Genomic DNA, 13988 nt, shown 5'->3' with positions numbered 1-13988 from the left:
TGTGTTTTAATTACTAGCATTATTTGCCGTTTCCAATAAAATAGCACGACATATAACTTTTATAATTTAAAAAATATTTTTTTAATTTTTTATATTTTTTTAATTTTAATTTAGTTTTTAAAAATTTTGTTGTAATGTTTTTTTTTTAATTTTATTTTTTTTTTAATTTGTTTAGTTATTAAAATTTTTTCCAATTTTTTTTAATTTTTTTAAATTTTTTTAAACCTTTTCCATTTTTAATAATTTTTAAAAATTTTGTTTTAAGTTTTCAAACTTTTTTTAAATTTCCATTTTTGGTCAAGATTTTAAAAATATTTTCAATTTTTTTTACTTTTTTAATTTTTTCCATTTTTTTTAATGCTTTAAAAATATTGTTTTAAATTTTTTTAAAATTTTAATTTTTTTTTTAATGTTTTTAGTTATTAATTTTTTTGTTAATTTTTTAAAATTTTTAATTTTTTTTTAATTTTTTAAATTTTTTTTTAATTTTTATTTTTTTTTTTAAATTTTTTAAATTTTTTTTAAATTTTTTCAAATTTTTTTAATTTTTTTCCATTTTTGTATAAATTTTTTCAAATATTTTTAATTTTTAAAAATTCTGTTTTAAGATTTAAATTTTTTCTAATTTTTTATTTTTTCCATTTTTTAATTTTTTCAAATTTTTTTAAATTTTTTCCATTTTTTTTATTTTTTTCAAATTTTTTTAAAACTTTTCCATTTTTTTTTTTTTTTTCAAATTTTTTCCATTTTTTTAATTTTTTCAATTTTTTTTTAAATTTTATTCCATTTGTAATAAAAATAATGAAATTTTGTTTTAAGTTTTTAATTTTTTTATATTTTTTCAAATTTTTTTAAATTTTTTCCATTTTTTCCATTTTTTTACTTTTTTCATTTTTTTAAATATTTTTTTAACTTTTTCAATTTGTAAAAATGTTGCTTTAAGTTTTTAATTTTTTTCCATTTTTTTTTTTAATTTTTTTAAATATTTTTAACTTTTTCAATTTTTTTTTAACTTTTTCAATTTTTTTTTTAATTTTTCCCTTTTTTTAATTTTTTCGTTTTGTTTTTCAAATTTTTGTAGTTTTAGTTTTATTTTTAATTTTTTTTTCATTCATTTTAATTTTTACAATTTTTTTAAAATTGTTTCATTTTTTTTTTTAATTTTTTCCATTGTTTTTAATTTTTTTAGTTCTAATTTTATTTTTAATTTTTACAATTTGTTTTGAATTTTTACATTTTTTTTTTAAATTTTGTAAATTTTTTTTATTAAAATTTAAAATATGTTAAAAATTATGCAACACACTTGAAAATTACCAAAAATAATCAAAAACAACCGAAAATTACCAAAAATAATCAAAAACAACCCAAATAAGCCCAAAAAGTCGTTTTCATTAAATTACAGCCGACCCTAGTGGCGCGCCGCAAAATTACAAATCGCATTTTGGCCCCAAAGTACTAGGCGCCCAGAATGCTCAGAAATGCAGCAGGTGGCCGCAGAAAAAAGTTGCACTGCCGCACCGACACAAAATCGATCACGCAGTGCTGCCACACTGCTGCATACTTCTAGGCCCCGGATGAGGCGAACTGCTTACCTTTGGTCGGCATAGCAGGTTGGCATAGCAGTTTGCCGACATCCGTTTGCCTGAAAGCATGCTAAATTTTCGGCTGGCGGGCAGTACATGCCGCCTTATGTGTGAGTGCGCAAAATGTAGCAGACACCTGCTGGGCTGTTATGGGGACAATTTTAATTTTGGGAAAAATGCCACGACGCTGGCAGGTGCGAAATTTTTTTTGCAGCTCTTTTTTAATCTTTTACAAATGCTGGCAATTTTTTTGAATGAAATTTTTAAAAAATTACAATAATAAAGGATTATATGAATTTATGGAAAAATTAGTGTAGACGTTTTTGGATTTTTTTTGTAAATATTTTTTATTATATTTATTTAGTGTATGGTTTTTATTAAATATAAAAATTAAATTTATTAAATGTTTATTATTTTATATTTATAATACTTAATTGGTATGTTCTATTTAGAGTTTGGGGTATGTAACATAGCGCTAATTTTAAATGAATAATTAGATAAATGTTTAATGCTTTCTTTTTACATTTAGCGTGTCTTAATATGCAAGTAAATATATTTAAATATCAATTTCAGTTTAATTTTCATATTTTTGGTAAACAATTTTATTTTTAATTCATTTTTATTAAAATTTTTCCATTGGTGGATGTAGTATAATGTTCCATGGACACTTTTCGTCGTTTAGCTTTTGGTGGTTTAGCTGATCTGGCATATGTTTTGGTGACTAATTTTTCTTAAGACGTTGCCAATCATCGTAGCAGCTGTTGGATAGCGTGTGCGCCGAAATACCGTCTACAGAGGAACAGTAGTGCGATTACTAAAACCCGGTTTTATGCTTGGCTCACAGTTGTGATTCATATTTCTCGCCAACTTCGACAGCACAACGCTCCTCACCATCATAAACGACCTTCTGGGACTTGCGGCACACACACTCGTAGTAGGCGTAGCGATGCATGTCTAATGCCATGCTTGGAGTCGGCATCCTTCACGTATCATCCTTTATCCTTGACGAAGCCCTTGTACTGCTAACTGCAAAGTAGACATGCTTTCATTAGAAACAAATGGATTAGTAAATAATGGCAGATCTACTCGTAATACTCAACGATTGAACGCCTAGTTTGTCAGCGGCTATTGTGGCACTTCAACAGCATCCCTCAAATTTCCAAAACTTAATTTTATTAAGCATCCTTTTAGAGTGAAGTTGAGGTGTTTAATCCAGTTTTTTTGCAAAAGCAACGGCGCTGCCTAGAAACTATCAAAGCAAAAAATATCTGCCAGCGGTTGTCGAGTTACTCAATAAAAGCGAATCCGCCGCTAATTGCTCTCCACTACTGGGACCTGCTAGAAATGCTTTTGCCTGACTATACTGCTTATGGGTTTGGGAGAAAAGTATAAATGTTCGAAGAAGTAAAAAATTAGCTTAATTACATATTTATTTAAATTTCTTTATACATTAGCTGCTAGATATTAATTTACTAAAAAATACTTTTCTATATATATGTATAGTATATATAGTATATATTTATATTATATATTTTTTAAAGCTAATATTAAAGATCCACTAGGGCCTCATGTAGAGTTTCGAAGAGTTTATGTGTTTGCGCTGCTGCTGAAAAATCTTCTGGATGCTATTTCTCGAGTTTTCTGGTCGAATCAGCAATTATATAGTATATATGCATACATTCATATACGGTATATATAACATATGATGCATGCAATTACAATTAAATAAATCTTAAAACTATTTCCACGCGCAGATTACTCTTACAAATATTTCCATGACATTTAACGCTAAGTGAACTTCCGTAACAATTTACATCAAACCTAGAACTAGAGAATTAGGGCTAAAGAATAACGATCGCGTATATAAAAAAAAATATCGTTTGAAATGTATAATACAAAAGTAAAGTAAGTAGAACAGATGAACGCTCGGCTAATTGATAACTGCATACACTGCGTTGTCTTCCTCGTCTTCCTCGTCAATACAGTAACAAGTTCCACGTCAACATAGGTGCAACTTTATCTCGGCGATGGTGACATTGTCGATCTCAGTCTTCTGCCTTTCTTCACCTGCGACAACTGATCCTTGGTCGAGAGCTGCTTGTTGGACTCATCCGCATGAGTGTTTGGTGGTGCCGTTATGATATTGAAGACCTATTTGTTTACATGAATTTGTTTGTGTGTATATGTGAAGGGTGTTTTTTTGTAGAAATATGATGCATATTGATAAATAATGAACATAATAAATAACATGTTGTGTAATTGTTGTGTGTGAATTTTCGTTGTTTGTTTCGCAATGAAGTGAGGAAGAAGAAGAAAAAATACGATTGAGTTGGGTATGGCTTCACGATTTTCAAATGTATTCTAGTTATTTGATTTTCACACGATTTACTTTTGAATTGCCATCGATAATCTCCACTGGCTTGGCCGGCACATAAGCCGACAGACCCATCAGACCGAAGAGCTCGGGGCTATAAAGACTGGATGCTGGCGCGGATGAGTGAGTGCCTGAAAAGCAATAATATTCTTAGTATGAATTCCAAATCAGCTGAGAGAAGTTTGGTTGGTGGCTATTTAATCGGTTGTATATAATTCAGGCACTGATCTGAAGTTAGATCCGAGTCTTCAGGATCGGTTATAATTGTCGAGGGAGAAGTAACAGGTATAAATGGGAAAATAGGACATTTTTCTTATGGAGGGATCGTCTGAAGTCCGATCCGAAGACAGACCTCAGCGAAAATGATAACGACGGCATTAACGGATAATGGTTTGAAGAAAGTTCAGTTTTAAACTAAAAGAAGAAGTATGCAAGCCCTTAAAGACGACATAACTTAGTTCCTGTTCAGGTTTAATCACCAACTGCTCGCTGCTTAAGTTACACTTTAGCAAGCCTAACGCATTGATGTTAAATCCATATGATTTTTAGTTTGCCCTAACCTTCAAAAGACGCGCCTATAAATTTGACAACTGTCGGATCTTTCAGTTTGTCAATTATATCATTTTAAGGGAGCAACTTTTGTCATTGTGAAAACTGGATAAAAAGGAATATCGCGTGTTGATAAAATATTGATTTTTGAAGGGGCAAAATACAGTTGAAGAAAAAAACTTGGCTTGATGACGGCTTTCCGGACACTGTTTCGGGAAAAGCAACCATCAAAGGTTGGTATACTAAGCTTAAAAACGGCGTCAAGGAAAGCATTATCCGGAATAGCCTTGAGAGCCGAGGTGCATGCTGCTTGGATCCCCTCTGTCGTTTCAAAATGCTTGCATTTCATCGGCCTTCGGCCGCACCTGGGCTATAAAGCGGCTGCGAAAGCATCTATTCACATGAAAGGTGGTGTGAGCTAGGGCGTTTTCGTGGTACAACAATGTCTTGTCGGACCCGATTGACCCTTCGTTTGAGTCTCTTGCGGACTTCCACGTAAAACTTGGCGTAGGTGGTTTGTTCAGAAGAAACTCTAACGTATGATGCATTTTTTGATTTGCACCACTCACAGAAACACGTCCCGCGAAAATGTTTGTCCTCACTCTCCAGGTGCTCGGAGACAACTGACCGGCAACTCGTTCGTTAGCTAGGAACGCCCTCTACCGAATCCAGTCGGTGCGCGTACGGTCAAAAGTAAAGTCGCGGTGGAAGAAAATCAGTCCTATTACTTTTCGTACAAACCCTGTACTTCACGAATATATAGGTAAGCTCTGTGCAAAATGGGTGCCTTGGTAGCACATGGAATAACTTTTACTGACTACCTTTAAAAAGAAAGGACCATTAACAGTGACTATTATTTAGCGTTATTGAACAGCTTGAAGGACGAACTCATCGAAAAATCACCGCATTTGAAGAAAAAGAAAGTGCTGTTTTCCCAAACAATGCACCGCGTCACAAGACGGTGAAAACGATGACAAAAGTCCATGAATTGGCCTGCAAAATATGTCCACATACACTGTATTCTCCAGATCAGGCCCTCAGCAAACATTTCCTATTCTCAGACCTCAAAAGAATGCTCGCTGGGAAGAAATTTTCGTCGAATGAAAGGGTGATCGCCGAAACTGAGGCCTTTTTGCGGGAAAAGACAAATAGTATTACAAAAATCAGCGTATCACCCTTGAAGGGAAATATTTTGAATAACGAATTTTTCCAAAAAATTTTTTTTACTATGGTAGGCCCGAGAATTTTCAATTGATCTGTTGTTTGCCCGATAATGAATGGACAAAAAGTGAAGGATGCTCCTGAATAAAATATATCCTGAAGTCAAATAAAATATACATGCCTTCGATATGTGAATCTAGTTGGGGTAAATGTTAGAAAAATATCAATTTGGACCGAAAAATTATAAGAATAAAATAATAGCTAGTCTGACTAAGTTAAGCTGGTAAACCTGAAGAGATTACAGTCATCACAATATAGTGAATTAGTACCCACCTATTAATTTTCACGAAGCTTTTGAAAGAAATTTAAAACAAAGTAGTATGAGGTCGCAAAAAAGTACTTACCATTACCGGGCGTTGGCCTCACTATGAAACGTGGCGACTTCCTAAAACTGAGCGGCACTTCAGTGCTCGTACTGGTTGTGGTAAGCGTACGTTGTGGGAAGAATCGTGGCTGTGGTGTCACCACATACACCTTCTCGTGTGTTTGTGGCGAAATGGTAACCTTGGCTTTGCGCCAAAGTTCTGCCGGCTCGGGCTGATGGGATTCGGAACTGAGATGCATGAAATTTGGCGCCGCATGTCCATTACTATTCGGCGGTTGCTGCGTGGTTGTTTGACTCGTTGTTGAAGAGACTGTCGCTGTTTCGCTTTCTAGTGTGTCCAATAAATGGTTATCCACATCATCGTCTATTTGATTCAATTCAAAACGCTTCGAACCACGTTCCAACAGCAGCGATTGCAAATCATTAACGGATGCTGGCAACTCCGAAGGCGGTTCAAATAGACTAATTGTTGTTTTTGGTCGCCGTGATGCTGGAGTTGTTGTGGTAAGATATTCTGTAGGTATGTGCTTGGAACGACCACGTATTGTTGGCGTACTTGGACGATGTGACAGGGAGGTATACTCTTGCTCCGTCCAGTCGTCGATATTCTTCTGCAGCTTGGAGAGATCAAAGCTCGAAGAATTCGTTTTCTGCTGTCTGATTTCATGTTCGCGACGCAGTAGATCGCGTAAATTTGAGGCAAGTATTTTAGTGACATATTTCGTGGTGCGACGCGGTAACTCGGGAGGAGGCGTCTCCGTAGCCAATTTCGCAGTCACCAATTTGGACTCTTGTTGTTCGTGTATATCCACGCTATTCTGTTGGGCGGACCATTTCTGGAAAGCGGCATTCTGTTGATCGATTTGATTAGCTGTCGGCTGTGGACGTGTAGGCTCAAAGGGCCGTGGTTTGTTTTTCGTCGTATAAGGAATGATTATTTGATGAACGTCCTTGTGGCGCGCCGGCGGTGGCGGTGTTGGTGGTGACATGCCAGCATATTGACCGCTCGCATCTATGGCACTGTAGGTGGAGGTTGGTGTGGGCGCCGCAGGTGCACCAGTAAATGTAGGCAAGGGTGGCAAAGGCGTCACTAACCATGGTGCTGTGGAGAAGGGTAGATCGACGGAATTTGGCTTGTGATTTGAATAATGTTGTGGTGTCACAAACGGCGCAGGCGGTCTGCGCAAATTCAGTTCGCTGGGATCACGCGTAAAGGGGCGTGGTTGGTTAAGAAAACCCGGCGCATGTTGTATGGGAGAATCCAATAAGCGTTTTGGTGTTTCACGTTGATCATGCCTTACTTGTTCTGGTCGAGGTGGTTTTTGTGTTTGTAGTGAAGCTAAAAATTGCACTTGTGTATTTCCCTGCACGCGTTCCGTTATGTAGTCCACCTCACCAAGCTGCGACAATTGGGTCGAGAACTCGAACTCGCGTGGCGGCTCCGTAGTTGTGTAGGGGAAGGTTTGTGTCAGCGGCAACCAAGGTCTGTTGTCCAGGTTCTGTTGCTGATGTTGCACCTCGGTGAGATTGTGCGACGAAGCGGATGGAAAGTTGTCTTCACCTTGTGGCTCATAGGCAGCTTTCTGTGGCTCATAATTGTGCTGCTGATATTGCGTTTGCTGTTGATATGGTGTTGTGTAGAAATTTGTAGATGGCTCGTAGTTTTGTTGAAATTGTGTATACCCCGTTTGGGACTGTGTTGTGGTGGCTGGCGAATATTGCACCTGTTGCTGTTGTGTTGCCGTCTGGTAGGAAGTATCCGTTTGTTGATAGATTTGTGACTGTTGTGGTTGTTGTGTTTGTGGCTGGGGAGGTGTTGAACCCTGCGACTGTGTATTAAGATATGACTGACTCTGTTGCGGCTGTTGGGTTTGTGGTATTCCCGCAAAACTACCCAATTCGGTGAGTATTTGCGACGCAGGCAAGTGCTTGTGTAGATTTGGACTGAACGTCTCATGCTGATATGGCACCGTCGCAACCGTCTGCTTGACCGGTTGTGGATTAACTGGGGCTTGCTGTTGTCCTAAGTCAATAGAAGGCGATTGCTCGAACGTGACTGGATATTCGACTGATGAGACGAAATCGGTGATCTGATGGCTCTTAACAATCTCAAAGCTGGGATCATGAACTCGTGTTGGCGTTGAGTATGTCTGCTCTGGTCGCACACGATCCGGTTGCAACTCCGAAGGTGCACCAACATTTTCCGCGAAGTGTGCTGGTTTCGTAGTGGGCAATTGCTGTGCACTGCCGACCGTAGATTCTGTGGTTGTTGTGGAAGCTGCAGGCGTCAAATAAGGCAACCGGAAGGGTTGTGCATTATAAATTGGTGGCAAAGCGTTCAAGCTAAGATTTGGTATGGGCACTGGCAGAAAAGGTGGTGCTACAGGAGCTTTTCCCGGTGCTGGTGGTGCTTTGTATGATCCAGGCAGTGGTTGATATACTGTGGGAAAATTGAACTGTACAGCGCGTTGTCTGACGGGCAACTGTTGCTTTCCAGTGTTGCCAAATGGCAATGGCTGTTGTTGTGTATATTTCTGTGATGCTTGCGCTTCATAGTGTTGTTGTGAGTGCTGTTGTGGCGCTGCTGCGGCGTGTTGATTATTCGCCTGGTATTGTAAACCTTGCGGGAACATTGGCACCCAAGGATATTTATTGCAAAGGTTACATGGTTTACCATCTGGTCCTAAGGGTGCTTCATAATTGTATGCTTGTTTACCATCCGATGAGAAACCGTTGGCGATTTGATTTTGTTCCGCTGCTCCGAGACCGAACCAGCGCGCTATGCGTGACATAAAGCCGGGCGGTTCGACGGCATTGGTGGAGGATATGTGACTAGGTGCCGCCACTGTTTCGGCTGCTTGATGAGCGGGTGCATTTTGATGTTTCAGATGTTGTGGTGTGGGTAATGGTGGTGGCACTAGATAATCTGCAGGGAAATTCTGTTGCTGCTGTATGCCCCAGGTGTGTTGTGGCAATAGAGCTATTATACTAATGGCAAGGAGTGTAAACTGGCAGGCAGAAGAGGCAAGTCGATGCTGAATTCGCGTCTGCAAATGGAAAAACAATTTCAAATATTCATTATTATAATATTAAATGAAAAACTAAAAATATCAAAATTTAGCAATATTTTTTTGTCAACTTGTGCGAGGGAAGAATGCTAGTGAAAGATCAACACAAAACCTTCGTTGTAAGTCGATCTTACATTTCAGAAATGAAAGAGAAGTAATTTTAGTATCGAATTGTGACAGTTGAGGAAAAATGAATCTATTCAGCTCTAGAAAAATCATATATGAAACCTGGCCAGCCGAATATCCATGACACCAAGGGATCTATATTTGGTGGGGTCAAAGAACGCAACCGATAACAACTCATCAAAGTGAAGTGTGTGAGTTGTCGAAAAACAACTAAAATTTACGATTAGATGCCACTACCATTTCTTCGGTCGTTGTAGAATTCCCTTACTGGAATACGGTTCAAATCAAAAAGTGGTTTAAAAATTGGCTTTACTCAATCTTCGCCACCAATAAAAGCGAACTTGTCAAGCAGTCTTTTGCGAAATGAAATAAAATTCATTTTAAAAATTTTGTACCTCTGTCTTTACCACGTACATATGTATGAAACTTATATGGAGCAAAGGAGTGGAAGTACGAATGATAAACCGGAATCCGCAACCAATGAAAATAACAATCAAAATGTAAATATCATCAACGAGTTTCACTTTCCAAAATGCGAATCAACTTTCTGCAAACAATCGCCGTCCTCCAACCCCCCACCATCACAAAAACTGCGATGCGCCAACGCGTAAGGAGCTCGTACAATCGCCCAGTAAACTACTGGATTACTTGCTGGCTTGGTCAAGTGCCGGTCGGTCAGCGCACAGCTATGCGGCAGCTATGTCATAAATTAAGTGATTTGGACATTTTAGAGCAAATTTTCTTACACTCAGGCGACCGTGAAAAAATGCTACAACAACACAGCCAATAATAATAATCAGTATAACGAACAAGCGTCATTTATACGGCTCATTCGACTCGTATTGCCGCTCATTGAAGCGTAAGTGAAGCGTATCGAGCCGGCCGATGGTTACAATAAAAACGTGCAGTTGAACCAGCATTCAAGCTTGAAATTGGCGCTAATGTGTATGTGTGTGTGCGGAATGTAGTAAAGCGCGTGTGATGTGATCCGGTTTCCGCTGCGCGATTACTATGTCGCGTGGTCACTTTTTGTCGGCTTTATATTTTATTGTTACATATATGATATATACGCTGTTTACAGTTAATCTACGAAATATTGCTGGTGTCTAGGTCAGTTTTTCCTGTTTTCGTTTTTCAATTTGTGGCGTGCCGTCAGTGGCTCGCTCATATTTTGATTAAATATTTGATTATTTATTTTCAAATGCTTTTTATTGACCGGCTTTGGTTGGTTTATAATCTTTTTATTGCCGGACACATTTTATAAAAACGATTTAATGAAAGAATAAAGTGAAATTAGACAATACTAAATGTCGGGCTTATTGCATGGGGACGGCGGAAATACTAAGAAAGAAAGATTTAGTGAATTCTTAGAAGGATACGCAAAGGTTGAGTGAAAAACGAAAATGGTGTTTTTTCGTTTGCTAATAAAATAAAAATAAAATAGGTTCTTAGACACCCCTACGAAAATCTCTCCAAGTATGCGCTCTTAATTATAATGGGAAGGTCCTCTGGCTTACAGTTCTCAATTTTTTTCTTACTATCAGATACAAAATTTCATATCTCGTTGCCAACTACTTAAAAAAATATACATTGTTTCATAGAAGTTTGTAGGAAATGAAATACCCTACAAAATGATCTCTTACGATTTTTTCATAAGAAAGATATTAATGGTTGAAATTGGTTTATTTCAAAGCGAATTTTTTTCTTATGAATTATAGCTCAATGACAAAAATCATTACAAATTATAAAACGGAAAAAAAAAACTATCGACCCACTCTAATGCATACATCTGTAGAAATCGATCCGAAATTTAACACACATCTTATCCAAGAGTTGTTCATTTATCCGAAACACCGGTATAGAACTATTAAAGCATAGAGCTTCCATATAAACCGAATGATCAATGTTTTCACTATGAGTTGCTTCGCACCGATAAAATGCGTTCATTTAAGTGCTTTACATTTCGCTGAGCGTAAGTGTCCACCGTTCAAGCCCATTGCAATATATAATACATAGTTAATTAGTCTCTCGTCGGGCCGGTGCTGAGCTCGCCATACAATTATTATTAGAAATGCTCAATAGAATTTCAGTCAGTGCTTTGGGAGGCCATGCTTGGAACTCTATAGGCTTTTGTTCGAAATTTTCAACCCGGCTTGTATGTTGTAGTTATTTTGTAAGCCCATTATTTGCGCTGCAGACCCTAATAAGTACTTATCGTCTGCATGTGGGAATCTACAGTCATTTTGCTTTCGACCATTACCGGATTTTATAGACCAATGTAACTAAAAAAAACCTGAAATTAAAACATTTCCAACTCCGAACTTTATAGCACATTGGATGTACTTACTACTTTGGATATTCTCTGGACTTTTTTCGGGCAGCCTTTTCTCTGCCTTTCTTATTTTTAAATTCAAATTTCCTCTTCGTACTCCAAGTTACTTTTTTCCAACAATTTGAAGGCATTTGATAATCCTTTTTGGCAAATTCCAATCGTGCCTTTAAGTTATTTTTGCTGCCGATAGGGTTTTTGTACTTGTAGCGGCTGGAATAATCGTATTCTCCGATTAGCCGCTAAATTATTCGCTAAAAAATACTGATCCGAAGACACTGATGAATACATCAGGCTGAAACTGTCGGGTGTTCACGGAATAACTTAGTCTTCACTGATTAACCTACTTTAGTCTCTTCGCGAACAGTGGTTTCACTTGGGGTGGCCTGCTATTAGCGCGCCCTCCAGTCCACCATTTTACTGAAATTTTTTCACAACTTTTTGGATTGCGGCCTTTTTCCTAGATTATTTTTTTTTTTTAGATTTTGTCAAACCGCAGTAAATGTAAATGGTCCTGTTTAATCAACAGATCAAAGCTTATTTATTCATGATGTAGCATTGGACTAATTAAAATCCTATAACTATTAACTAAGGCAGTTTGTTGAAATGAAGAAACTTTATAAAAATTATTTATACACAGAAATTTTATAGAAAACACCTTTCATTGTCAATAGTTTATGTCTTGAAACAAAATTTCAAAGAATAGTAAAAAGTCTGATGTGATATTCATGTGTTTATAGTTAGTATTTAGCAGAAAGCTTAAATAGTTATATAATTATCAAATGCTATGAAATTAGTATAGATTTAAATCAACTCCAGGTAATGGCTATTGAATAAAAGTTAATATTTTTTCTCTTTGTGTTTTTTTTTTGGAGAAAGAGAACTTTATATTATGGTATACCTAACTTTGTTTAAAGGCCCTCGGAACACTTATTTGCGGAATATATTGTACTTTTTTATTTATTTATAGAGTACAAAATGATAAATGTTTTGCGTAAAAACTCGTGAATCAGCATGAATTTTGTATAAATATAGCCAACCATTTATCAGTAAACAAATTACCATTACAAAAACAAAACAAAAATGTTTAGTAAAACACGATAATAAAACACAATATTATGCCAGACGCTCTATGCTATTTTTATACTCTTGCAACCTGTTGCTACAGAGTATAATTGTTTAGTTTACCTAACTGTTATACATATAAAACTAAGCGAGAGAGATATATGGCTAAGTACATACAGGGTAGGCCATTTAAAGTTGACCCATCTGGCAACGCTGTAACTTTTAACAGCGCTGACAAATCGGCTAATGTCATACCGCGTTAGAAGCGTCATTCGAAGACAATTTATACCATGGAACAGTACACTCCAAAAGAACGCGCTGAAATTGTTCAGCTTTATATTCAAAATAACTTTTCAATTGTGTTAACTCAACGTGCGTTTCGCAAAAAAAATAAAGTGAAAAGTGCTCCAGTTAAGAACACAATTAAGTCTTTATACGCAAAATTTGTGAACACCGGTAATCTCAGTAATGCCAGTCATGCATCCAGACAACGCACAAGACGTTCTGATGAAAATATCGAAGCTGTACGAGCCAGTATTGAGGAGACTCCATCGACATCGAGTTATCGCCGCTCTCAGGAATTAGACATCTCTCGCACCACTCTCCGACGCATAATTCATAAAGATTTGAAGATGTTTCCATATAAAATTCAAATGGCACAAAAACTAAACCCAGCTCATTATCCGCGACGCCTTAATTTTGGCAAATGGGCCATCGAAATGGCTGAAAACGAACTTGACTTTTGGCGAAAACTCATCATGTCAGACGAGGCACATTTCTCGTTGAATGGAGGCGTAAACAAGCAAAATTGCCGATTTTACGCCACCGAAAATCCTCAATTAATTGAAGAACAGCCTCTTTACGACCAAAAAGTAACAGTTTGGTGCGGTGTTTGCGCGAATATGATCATCGGACCGTATTTTTTCGAAGACGATGATGGAGCCACGACAACAGTCAATGGTGAGCGTTATCGAGCCATGATAACGGATTTTGTGATACCCATTATTCGCGAAAATGACAAGGATAACTTCTGGATTCAACAGGACTGGGCTACATGCCATACAGCTCGACCAACAATCAATTTATTGCGACCATTTTTCCCCGGGCGATTGATATCGAAAAATGGTGATGTTGACTGGCCACCGAGATCACCAGATTTGACGCCACCAGACTTTTATTTGTGGGGTTATTTGAAATCCAAGGTATACGCTAATAAGCCAAAGACCTTAGCTCAACTGAAAGCCAACATTCGACGTGAAACAGCCGCCATATCATCCGAAACATTGGCCAAAGTCATGGAAAATGTCGAAAAAAGAGTGCATTTAGCTGTCAAAGCTAAAGGTGCCCA

The 13988-nt window shown here is 37.1% G+C and overlaps 1 protein-coding gene across 1 annotated transcript in view; it reads right to left on the bottom strand.

Annotated features, from left to right (window-relative positions):
- Positions 1–2670: 2670 nt before the first annotated feature.
- LOC105233601 (uncharacterized) overlaps positions 2671–13988 on the bottom strand; it is a 49149-nt gene continuing 37831 nt past the window's right edge. The window contains exons 2-4 of the mRNA XM_011215720.4: positions 6072–9099; positions 3973–4088; positions 2671–3734 (exon numbers count right to left, since the gene is read on the bottom strand). Of these exons, the coding sequence (XP_011214022.2) occupies positions 3600–3734; positions 3973–4088; positions 6072–9099 (3279 nt within the window). The 3' untranslated portion in view covers positions 2671–3599. The remainder of the gene's footprint in view (positions 3735–3972; positions 4089–6071; positions 9100–13988) is intronic.

Source organism: Bactrocera dorsalis, chromosome 4 (assembly GCF_023373825.1).
Source record: "Bactrocera dorsalis isolate Fly_Bdor chromosome 4, ASM2337382v1, whole genome shotgun sequence".
Lineage (NCBI taxonomy): Eukaryota > Metazoa > Arthropoda > Insecta > Diptera > Tephritidae > Bactrocera > Bactrocera dorsalis.
This window is presented reverse-complemented; position numbering and strand designations above follow the sequence as displayed.